The sequence below is a fragment of the Tauraco erythrolophus genome, chromosome 6 (assembly GCF_009769465.1).
Source record: "Tauraco erythrolophus isolate bTauEry1 chromosome 6, bTauEry1.pri, whole genome shotgun sequence".
NCBI classification, from domain to species: Eukaryota; Metazoa; Chordata; class Aves; order Musophagiformes; family Musophagidae; genus Tauraco; species Tauraco erythrolophus.
In genome coordinates this window covers 38695261-38707161 of record NC_141470.1, presented here as the reverse complement: position 1 = coordinate 38707161, position 11901 = coordinate 38695261, and the positions used below count along the sequence as shown (strand labels likewise).

At 33.8% G+C, this 11901-nt stretch overlaps 1 protein-coding gene across 1 annotated transcript in view; it reads left to right on the top strand.

Annotated features, from left to right (window-relative positions):
• CDIN1 (CDAN1 interacting nuclease 1) overlaps positions 1-11901 on the top strand; it is a 126290-nt gene that overhangs the window by 49274 nt on the left and 65115 nt on the right. Inside the window, 4 exon segments of the mRNA XM_086613311.1 lie at positions 2252-2331; positions 2689-2738; positions 5547-5624; positions 10659-10720. Coding sequence (XP_086469437.1) covers positions 2252-2331; positions 2689-2738; positions 5547-5624; positions 10659-10720 — 270 coding nt within the window.

Below are 11901 nucleotides of genomic sequence, written 5' to 3'. Positions count from 1 at the left end.
GCATAGGTAATAAAAAATTAACAATATGTAGGGATTTTTCTAATTTTGCAGGACATTACGTAAGCAGATAATGTTTATGTAAGAAGGAAAGATAATATATTGAAAGCTAGTATAGTGGTCGGTTTTGTTGGATGCCTTTCCTTTTAAAGGCTTAATTTAAAACCTTGTAGAACCAATGTGACATCAGCATAATATAAAATTCAATATGTCAATTCATTATTACTCTGATATAGGTAAAGAATAGAATGCCTGGTAACTTCAAGTGAGAAACTGAAGTTGACAGTCCTTAGAAATAGAGAAAATTTATTTTGCACCTGTAGCTCATTACTCAAAGTAGTGTCCAGTTAAACATTTCCCTAATGTGAATCTGTGGGGTTTTGCTGGGGTTCGATCAGTCATAAAATAGCTTAATGTTTTCATAATCAAGTCATGATACTTAAATCAGTAGCCCTTCAAAACAGTGAATTCTACTCAATCTTCCTCAGTTATACTCTTCATTATTCTACCATTCTATCAACCTCTCTTGGCAAACTGTTACTTGTGTATTATTCCTACCTACTAAAAAATTATTGTTATTTTAATTTTTAGTGTTAATAAAGTAAATAGCTAGACTGCCTTCTGGTTTACTTTTCAAAGTTTTTATCTCGTGTACAAAATGTATTTTTAACAGTGTACAAAAGCTAAAGTAAAATACCTATTTATTCTTACTATTCACTTACAAAAGTAATGTTTATTTCATATTAGATGAGTAAGATACAAATGTGTAATATGGCATGATGTGTCTGGAAGTGTTTTGGATTAGCATATCATTCAATTTAAAAACACTTGCATAAACTTTTGCTCCTGCCTGTGATGGTGCCATTACTTGTAGCGCTCATAAAGCCTTTAAACTCATTTTGGCTTTTATATTCCTTTGCATCAGAGTATAGTTTTCTAAACAAAATATTTACCTGAAAATACTACTTTCAACTGAATGATGCTTTTAGGAGATGTTTTGGGGAAGATTAAAATTGCAATCTCTCTTACTTTCAACAGAGCGTTTACACACATTGATTAATAGTAGTCGCATCGCTGCTTATATGGCAGATCCCTTCATGTCACAGGTTCCAGGAGTCCTTTTCACAGTGTGGTCTGAGGCTTTTGATTCCATCACTGAAGAGAGTGACAAAGCTTTGGCCCTGAGTTGGGGAAAAACAGAAGAACAGGAAAAGAGTAGTTTTTCACTTTGTTTACACGACTGGAGCCACACACAGGTTAGAGGAATTTGCCTGAAGTCACACAGGAAATCTTTTGCAAAGTGGGGAACATTGCTAGACTCAAACCTGGTCTGCACTTACGGATTCAATTGGTATAAATATACCACCAGCTGAACTCGTGTCAGCAGTTGTTCCCACGAAGGAGGCAGCTTGTGCAGCACTATTGTTTTTTCTCTGAGAAATTGTAAAATGAAATGTCCGATGTTTCTAGAAGGCATTTTTCTAGAATAAAGTCTTTCCACTACTGTTCATAGTTAACTAGTATATGCAACTACCCAGATTAAGCATCTGGAGAGAAAATGATATACTAGTGCTTGCAAGGACTGTACTTGAAAATAAACTAAAGGCATCTCCTGATTTATGTCATTTTTTCGTTGTAGTAGCAATATCAGTGAATAAAAGATTGATAAATAGTCCTAAATTCACTTCTGATTTCTTTTGTGTCTTTGATTTACACATTTGAAAATAGCACAGAAAGCTTTTTGCCAGCTTTTAAACACAGTCGAACAAATGTGTCAACACTAAATAAGTAAATAAATTTGAAAACTACTAAACTGGAATCATCAATTCTATAAAGTGCCTAAGATTGTTGAGAATAAACACTGTTTTTAAAGGCTGTTTCAAATTTTTACATATATTCTCCTTGAGGTTCTCATAGGATGTAGAGGTTATTCTGAGTTACATTTTCTCTATACTAAGCAATTTCCTTAGGAGCTGCGTACTGCTTCTGAAGCACAAACTGTACCGAGTAAGTAAACAAGGGCCTGCTTTCACCCTGTGCTAATAAAATACTTTGGTGTTTCAAGGCTTTTAGAGTTAGTCGTATCTGAATGGGTAAGTAGCTACAGATTTATAGATTTGTAGTTGCTGTTTGGATAATTTTCAAAATTATCAACATCATCAATGTTTTCCTTATAAAAGTGTATGTCTTTTCCTGCCAAGTGGATAACTGAGCTAACAGGTTTTTCATATGTTTTCATTTTTTATTTCTCTAGCCTCCAAAACTCTTATAAATAGTATGCTACGGGACCCTTCGCAGATTCCAGATGGAGTTCTAGCAAATCAAGTCTATCAGGTATTAATCACAGTTGTCTATTTTTTTTTTGTCTTTTTTTTTTCCTGTGGCAATGCTGTTATCTGCCTAGCAGAGTAAAAAATTTTAAACCTCATTTAATTACTGTCATCATAAACTATCAGTGAGGTCAGGGTGCACTATAAATGGCAGTGCGATATTTGTGAGGGGAGCATTTCACTTTTTAATAGCTTGCTTTTATAGTGAACAAAAGCATGCAGTTTTTGTTTTCTGTGATTAAATCTGAACAGCATCTGATAGCCTCTTTGAAGAAAAGTAATTACTGTTTTTAAGATACTGTTTAACTATAATGGTTTTGTAGTTGCCCATCACTATACTACTTCTCTTATTTGTCTGCAGTGTACTGTGAATGACTGTTGTTATGGACCACTGGTGGACTGCATCAAACAGTATCCTTTCCCATAAAATTTTAGGTGCACAATTGACGAGCTTAGACTGTGTGGAAGAGATGTGTCTAGCTTTAACCTGACATAAAGTTCTGCTTCACAAAACACGTTTCATACTCCTCTGTTTTACATTCAATCAGCTAGAGGGTCACTGCAGATCTTTCTCTTATACTGTTTGAGAAAAATCAGATGGACCATGAGAAGTTGTCAGTTTGGTGACTACGGTTCATATGCCTGATTGAACCTCTTTGGGGTTTGATTAGTTGAAATGCTTGTCTGGTTTTCTATTAGGTCTAGTTGACCATGCTTTGTGTGGTGGAGTTGGACTAGATGATCTCTGGAGATACCTTCCGATATTAATAAGTTGCCATAGATAGTGTTCCACATTATGGCATTGCTTTGGTATGAATATAAGTTTTAATTGGAACTTTTTCCAGTGCAATTCAGGTGTGATTGACCAATCAGTACTTTTAAACTTGTATCTGAGATTCCAGTGCAGTTCTTTGCTTTCTTCTCTTCTAAAGGAATGAAGCTAGCTGTAGAAAAAAAGCCTATATGTAGCTTGAATTTTAAGGGGTTTTGGGGTTTTATTTTGTAGTGTTGAAATGGTTAATTAGAGAACCTCAGTATCTAGTGAGAATACTGTGGGAAGTCTACACAGTACTGAGTATTCCAGACTGAGATTGTCATTTGTTAGAATGATCACTGTGACTCCAAATTAATAAAGTCCTGAATGAGTAGGTCTTCTGTTTGTCTTCTATGAAAGGGAACAATTTTAAAATCATGACCTGCATATCACTGAGCAGGCTAGTAAGGCAATTCCCTCCCAAGCCCTGAAGAATCCTTGCCACTATATCTCTGCATGTAGTTTGGGGGGAGATGTTGATTTCCCTGTACGGTTGCAGGGGGTAGGAAAGCTTACAGTGATGTTTAGTGTGCATGAAAAACACTTCTTGTAGTTGCGATCCATGTGGTGGTAACCCCTTAAAAATATGTTCTTTCCACTAGAAATACTTGCCTGGTGTCTACTACAGACTCAGCTCTGTTCCCATTAACTTTAATGGTAGCAGGATGGGATCATAATTGTATTTGTATTTTGTGGTTTTAATCACAAATTTAAGTATTCATTGAGATTATCATCTTCAAACATTAAACACAACTCTCTGAAAGTGGATTAATCTAATAAGTTACACTTTTTAAAAGGTGTTGATCACTAATTTTCATATCCAGAATTTTAAGATTCATGTTTAGTGACGAACAATCTGGCTATAGTCTTTTGAAAATGTCATGTTTAAAAGTAATAATAACACTTACGTAGAATTATGAACAGTTTTAAGATAACTTGCCTACAGTCTAAAAACATCTTTTCTATCCTCTTAAGATTCTGATTCAAGTGAAGTTATTGAATACACAGTGACATCAATGAGAGTAATGAGGATTTTTAATTCCATTTTGGTACAGAAGAGTTTAATACTAAACTGTGCGAGTGCATTATCTGCAAGTATGTTGCTGAATTAGATGTTAATTTTGAGGTGCATAAAATAGTTAAAAATCAATTTAAAGTTAAGGTTTTAAAAGCATAATGTCTTCTGAAGGATTGCATATTGATTTTAAATATAACTACCTAATTGTATATGCATGGACTAAGTATGAAGTCAACCTCTTTGTAAATGCCAAGAGGCTATTTTTCAGTAATAGTTCAGATGCTTACGGGAAACTAGGCTGCTAGATTGCATGAGCAGAAAATGGCTTGTGAGGTTATTTACAAGTTTGCGCCCATGGTCATTGCCATACATCAATAACAGGTATTATTATAGACTGAGTCTAAGGTTTCTGCTTATGGTTGCATTATAAATTCTGTTTGCAATATTTTTCTTGCATTTTTGCTGTTCTTCGTTTGCCCCCTTTGTTCTGTAACTGCTAGTAGAGTTTAACATAATATATGGTTCAATTGATTAAAAACTGTATATATATATGAAATGATTCCATACAATTAGATTTTTTGCTCTTCAGCATAAAGTGTTGATATAAATTAAGTAATTAACTCTAATGGTAAAGTGATCTGTAGTTTAAGTTTTCAGAAGTTATTCTAAACAGAATTAGGAACTTAACTGGTTTTAATGTAAGATCCTTTATCATGATGTTCCATAAGAGTCTTCTTACAAGCTTTCAGAATAGAACTTTAACCTCCAGGAGATACATTAAAAATATTTGAATTTTGCATATTGCTAAGAATAGCACATTGGATCAACAGGCTGTCTGTGAAGTGAAAAGGACTTCACTATAAAATATTATTTCATCCTTCCCTGACATTAGTTCATGCTTCTGAAAAATCAATTAAAAGGATGTTCTGTTACAGTAAGATGTTTCAGATGGATGTAGTGCCTATCAATTTCAGAATATAAAGAAAAAAACAATTTATTTCATTCTTTACTGATTTAGAGAATTGATACACTAGTCGGTAAAGAGCAACTTCAAAGGTATTTAATGACATGATTTAAGCTTACACTTTCTTTTAAATTTGAGGGAGGAAATGGAAATATTAGCCTCATTATTCTGAATAAATACGACCTAATGGTGTCTTAATTTTTTTAAATCTATGCTGATGATACAGTAGTCTGATTCTCACAAGTGCAATGCCTCTGAACATCTTCATAAGGAATTGCAAACCTCAGAGTTCAAACCACTGATCACTTCTGAAATGCAGGTGAAGGCAAATAAATTGTATCATTAAATACTTTTCCTATTATGTTTTTCTAAAGTTGGTTCTTTTCCAAAGTAATCTTACATTTCTTAACCTAAAGCTGTCAGTGCTATTGGGTATGAGCATGAAGTCTTGCTGCGAGAAATGCTTTTGGAAAAAAATCTCTCTTTCATAGGTAAGAATCTGTAGTAGAGGGTAACCAGTGAATCCTTATTTTCAAAAATTTCAGTGACTGTTTACTTAAGAAAAAAATAAGCCTCAACGCGCTTTGTATTAGGTAGTAAAGAAAGAGTAAAAAATGATTGATGCTGTACATGTTATCTTTTATTGATTTAGAATGGAGCAGGAACTCAGTTACCTAATACCCTGTATATACAGCACATGTACAGGCTTGCAATTAATATTTTATAGAATAAGTAGCTGAAAAAAATGCTTTAATATCTGCTGCAGTATTACTTTTGGTGTCATGAGATATTAGCCATAATCTAGGCCTTATGAGACTTAGGAGGAAGCATAAGAAATATTAGCTTCAAAATGCTTTATGTATTAAAGAACTGCTAGAGGATTCACTCATTTAGCTTTCTGTGCAGTTTCTGCAGAATTTTTGCCCCCTGCCTCCTAACCAATGCAATCACTCTTTTCACAATCCGTATATTTAAAGTTATTTTAAGGATTAATTAGTTAGGAAGTTAGTTTCTTTTTTTTCTTTCAGTCTGCACTACATTTCTTGTATATGAGTGCCATTAAAACAATGATTAGTGTTTAAAGCATCATTTCTATTATTGTGATAATAAACTTAACAATGACTTCTTAAATCTTGGATTCCTTATGTGATGAGACAATAACAAAGTGAAATGCTGTCTTTAGTAAAACACTCAACCGTTAACAAAATTTGTCTGAATTTTGCTGGTTTTACAAGAAACTGATCTCTCCTAAAGCTAGATTCAGGTTAACATTTTGGAAACCTTAAACAAATTTAAGAAATTAGAAAGAGTATTAAGGCTTTTAATAGATTTGTCCATATGATTAAGGAACAGAGTTAGTGTTTTCTAGAGAAAAATGAAAAAAAGACAGGAATAACCATTGTATACAAACTTGCAAATGACACTATGAAAATGTGAGGAGGTAGGTTTTCCTACTTGGCTGTAAGAGCAGAGATACAGGCTTAAGCTGTAATCGAAGAGATGATGTTGAGTTAAAATACTAAACAATTCTAGGAACAATAAGTATAAAACAAGCTGCCAGGGAAGGTTATGGAATCACCTTCAATGAAAAATTCAAGGCTAGACTTGACACTCATCCATCAGAGCTGGTAATGAAATCCATCCTGTCATGATACAAAGGAATGGACTAGATGACTCACTAATGGATCCTCAACACAACGATTATCATTTTATTTGGCTTGTGTGAGCTTGTGTAGTATACAAGTCAGATTTAAATTTTAATGTTTCATGACCTTGGATGAGCATCAATTTTGTCTTTAGAAATAAACTCTTAAGAAATTTGTGTTGTCAGATCAAAATACCTAGAATGGTTTAGCTCATTAGAATATAAAGATGTAAATAAGAGATTTTATGTATACTGAAGTATTGTTTAGTCATGATTGCAGATATGTTAAGTAGTTGTATTTATTATTTTTGTGCATTGCATGTGTCTAAGTCTCTGTGATTTTTTTTTTATATAAAAAAAAGCTTTTCTTAAGTATCTGCAAGATGAACCCTACTGAACCCCTTTCAATAAAATCTTTCCTTTCTGAAAAATCAGTTCCAAAACTACTTGAAGAAAACCTCAGGAAAACAGAAGAGTGTTTCCTATAAGTCAACAAATTCAGGCTTTGTTAGGCTATGAGTAAGACTGCATTCCAGTGTTGAAGACGGCTTATGATTTAGATTGCTGTACTCACAATTCCATTACTTTTTAACACGTTAAAGAAACAGAATTCTTGCAGCTTCCATGTTATTGTACTGTTCCAGTGTACTATTCTTCAAGAATAGCAAGTTTTTTGTATCAGCTATGTTTACTTGGGCAAAAGAGAGTCTATTACAGGAGAAGAAAACACAGTCAAAGGACACAATGAATGTAAATTGCTCCAGTATAGTCTTGGATCCTGAAACAACTTTCCAGATCCAGGACATAATGTATCCGTTTTTAGAGCAGTTAGCTTTCAAAGCCTACCCATCAGAAATAAAACCTTCAGATTCACCCAGAATCCAATTTTCCAGAATTGGAAATCTATATAAACTAATGGGGTTTACATTTTAGTAGTCCACTGTTCATGAGAAGCACATCTTATACCACGTCCTCTCTTCAGCAAAAACGTAGCTCTCAAGTGTTCATCACTTTGCGTGAGATTAAAGTGATCAATGGAAGCATTCTCTCAAAACAGACTGACAGCTTCACTTGCCATACTGAAATGCCAGGAATTTCTAGATTCTATATATGAATATATTAGGAAAGCTTTTAGCTACAATGGGAAGCTATGTTTCTGACCTTTGTCTGGAATCTTATCCTCCTTTGGTTCCCACCATGATGTCCCTCAGTAGTAGCGTATATATAAATCATGAAATCTGATCGGTGTTTTCTGCTGTAATCTTAAATTGGCAATTGCTGCTCATTCATGCACCAACAGAAGATTGTTTGGTTTCTTTGTTATATCCAGAGGCTAGTATAAGAACAATGATGTGTTAAATGGTTATGATTGAGTGTGAAGTTATGGTAAAGATGAAGCTCCAATTTCATTGGAAATCTAAATTAATGGGGAATCTGTAGAATAACTACTTGTTAGAGCTATTTCAATGTAATTTCAAGTCTGAGGATGCATAAATGTAACTGTCAAAGCTGCTGTGGGCTGGCTTTCAAGCAGTTGTTAAATTGTTCTCTTCATCCATGCAAGAGCTAAAGCAAAAGATCTTTTAAGGTGCATAATGCTACCTCTGTAGCTTCTGGGCCAATGTGAAACATACTTGTACTGAAAAGCTAGAACTTCTTTTCCTTTGGTGGGCTTTTGGTTTTAAAAATAAAATAAAAAAAAAATGGTGATTGTGGGGACTTTCTGTAATTCTTTTTCATTTTTTTTTCCCCCAAAGTTATAAAGCTTCGAAGTACTTGAAGAAAAAGTAATATATACTTGTGTTTCTGCATATGATAGACAACTCACATCAATAATAAACGTGGTTTTAACATATTTTCCAATGTTTATCATAATACAAAATGTTAGGAGAAACCAAGTGAAAACATTCAGGAACAAATTTAAAACAAAAACATGTTCTTTTTCAAGCCACATATTAGTGTCAAATGATTTTGAAAGTAATTGAGCATCCTTGAAAAACAAGTCTTCTGAAGAATATTAAAAATAATGCTGATGCAAACTCCTGTTCAGACACCTGCCAAATTGACCCATCATGGAATGTTTTTACATCTGTCCTGATGTTCAGTGGGATTTTTTAAGGTACATTTCCCTGAATTTGTGATACTAGCGTTTGTTAGATGTGATAGAAAAGATTGAACTTTCTGTTGCCATTTGTGTGTTCTTAAGTAATGAAAATTTCATCTGGGACATCCTATTGTCCTTTCTAGGCTGTTTTAAACAATTAAGAGCAGGTCACATTTAAATCAAGTTGGATAAAACTGGATTATTCTCTGTTTTTATCAAGATTAAGAGATTGCGTAGAACATTATTTCATTGTTATGTTATGGCATAAAACTCTCTATTCATAGGTTCTGTTAAATTAGAACCTTGTTAGTCTAAACATCCTTTCTCCATATACCTGACAATCTTTGAAAAATTAGCCAACAACCAAGTCTCTCCCCAAATCCTAGGAAAGTTTAATAGCTGATCGGGTGATATAATGAAGTGTTGCATTGCAGAGACTTGTATTTACAACATAGTGTGCTTACAGTGAAGAAAAATTCTCAAATTTCAAAATAAATACTACAGCTATCAAAAAGAATAAACAGCTATTGCAGTTTACAATTAATGAATGTACAACTTTCTGAAATTACTCCTGTCCCACTTTCAGTGTTACTTCACTATATTAAAAAAATGCTTTCAGAGTTATATTCTTCAGTGAGAAAGAGGAGGGAAGTTTGCTTTAGGCACTTTAAATATTTTTATTTCTAAGAGTGGGTAATTTTTCTTGTCGTTAAATGTTACTTGGATTCAAACTGCTGACCTTTCAGGATATGCACAAACTATTCTAAAACTGAGTTCTGAACATTGGCCATGAAACTACTGTCCTAACCTGCTAAATGGATTGGAAATAAGCTACCAACAGTGAGAATGGACATTAATTTTAATCAAAGGTGATGTAGAAAGGCGAATGGGATGCATGACAATGTCAACAGCCCAGTAGGTGTTAAGGGGCTACACAGCCTTACTTGTTACTAGGTAGTGCCATTAGTTGAGCTTGGGTGAAGACAGAAAGCCATGCCTGGAATGAATGACCAGGTCACTCCAAATTCTAATGGAGAATGGTGTTTCAGAAATACCAATGTAATGGTATCAGAAATCAAGGACAATAGTTAGTTTAGAAAATATTAAGGGCTTTGCTTTGGCTTTTTTTTTTTGTAAAGGAAGCATCTTTTGATTTTACAGTTTTATCTTGCTCACACATTATTGTTTCTTGAAGTATTCAGCTCTAATATTTGTAAGTATTGTTAATGTTAACAGAATTTCTAAATCTTTGTATGTTCTGATATTGGATAAATTCTACAGAATGCAGGATGCAAGAGAAACTAAAATTGTGGCTTCCTTCTCCTTTAATAAGTTTCTGGAAGAGAAGGATTTTCTTGTTCCTTTTTTAACAACTTTATGCTAACGTTAAAATAAAACCAAGGCGGCAGCTACAGCATATCTACATTTGTGGTGTTGTAGGATCAACCTTAACAGCTTCCTAATGTGGAGAGACTCTTCTTTCAATCAGCGAATATACCTCTTTATTTTGAATATTTGAGGGTTATAAAATACTGTATGACAGCTTGAATTAATGATGTTTATAATGAAGACATAAAAATGCAGAGATGACAAAGAAGCATTTTTATATCCATGCTTCAGGTTTTCCACGAAGGTTCATTTAATCTGACACAGCATTGCATGCAGAAGAAAGATATGTATGACTGCATTAGTAATTCTTGCACTCTTATTTAAAATAAAATTAATTATACTACTGTCTACTTAATAGAATCTTTTTTAAACAATAGTTCTTATTTTCTATGTATAGCTGAGATCAGCTTCGTGCAAAGGGTTATGACAAACACCAGACTTATTTAGAAGTGCCAGTAGGTAGTCTTTTTAAAAGAATTTTATTATTTTATTTTATGTAGAAGTGTCATGCTAAAATTATGGCTACTAAGTATATTATAGGATACTACAAATTAGTCTCTTTTTCAGTAGTTACTCAATAATTTTAATAACTTCTAGTTTGAGTCAGAGAGGTGCGATCGTGAGTAGTATTACACGGTGTTTCTTCTTTGGTGTCTGCGTATTTTTGTCTCATTTTCTCAAAAATTAAAAAAAAGAAAAACAAGAAACAATAAGAACCCCTAATCCCTCTAAGCCGCTCTACTCGATGTCTTTATGAACTGAGCTCTGAATACCTGTAATTATTTTAAACTTCTAGCCCCAATCAGTTCAAAGCAACCTATAGGTCATTGTGTGAAGGTTTGTCCCTGTGCAGTTTTTCTTTTGCCATCACTTTGCATCTAAATGCAACTCTGCAGTTCTCTATTGTTTCTAAAAAGCCTGCATAGCAAGAAGGAATAAAGTAGATACAGAGGTCATGTCAAAGGTCATCCACGTTTTCTTGTCTTGAGGCCAAGAAGGTAATCGGATGACCTGGTGGCTGGGCCATGGAAGAAAAAACATCCATGTTGTCCAAGTGTAAAGGATGTTAATCACCTTTTGTAAATTGACTTTCCTGCAAAAGACTTCTGCTTTGCCTCCACAGAACACAGCACCTGTCTGTGCAGATACTTACTGTTGTGTCTATCAGAGAAAATAAAAGACTGAAAGCACTGTGGGGAAGTCATACACCTGACTAGTTTTTTGTTCTTCGTATTGACGAGTGTCGAAGTTCTTACTGACATAACTGATTTGTACACTGGTATAAGGAATTCAGTGTGGACTATGAAATATCTCACTACTTAGCAGTGCTTGAGATACCATCTTTCAGCATAATAATCTGTTATCCAATATATAAACATGTGTATATATATATGAAGTCTTCCAAAGTTAAGACTTTCCTTAGCTCAGTGATGTTTGTATTACTAATTACATTTCAAAAAAAGAAAAATGGTGGTGATGTTAACAAGAGATTATATGTACAAAATAAAAAATACCTTTGTAACTGAACCACTCCATATTGAAACAGTGAGATTTGGCATCCTAATGATCTGCGATTCACTCTTGTCAAGCCACACTTGGAGAGTTTTCAATTAATTTTTACTTCTTCACTTCGTACCTCT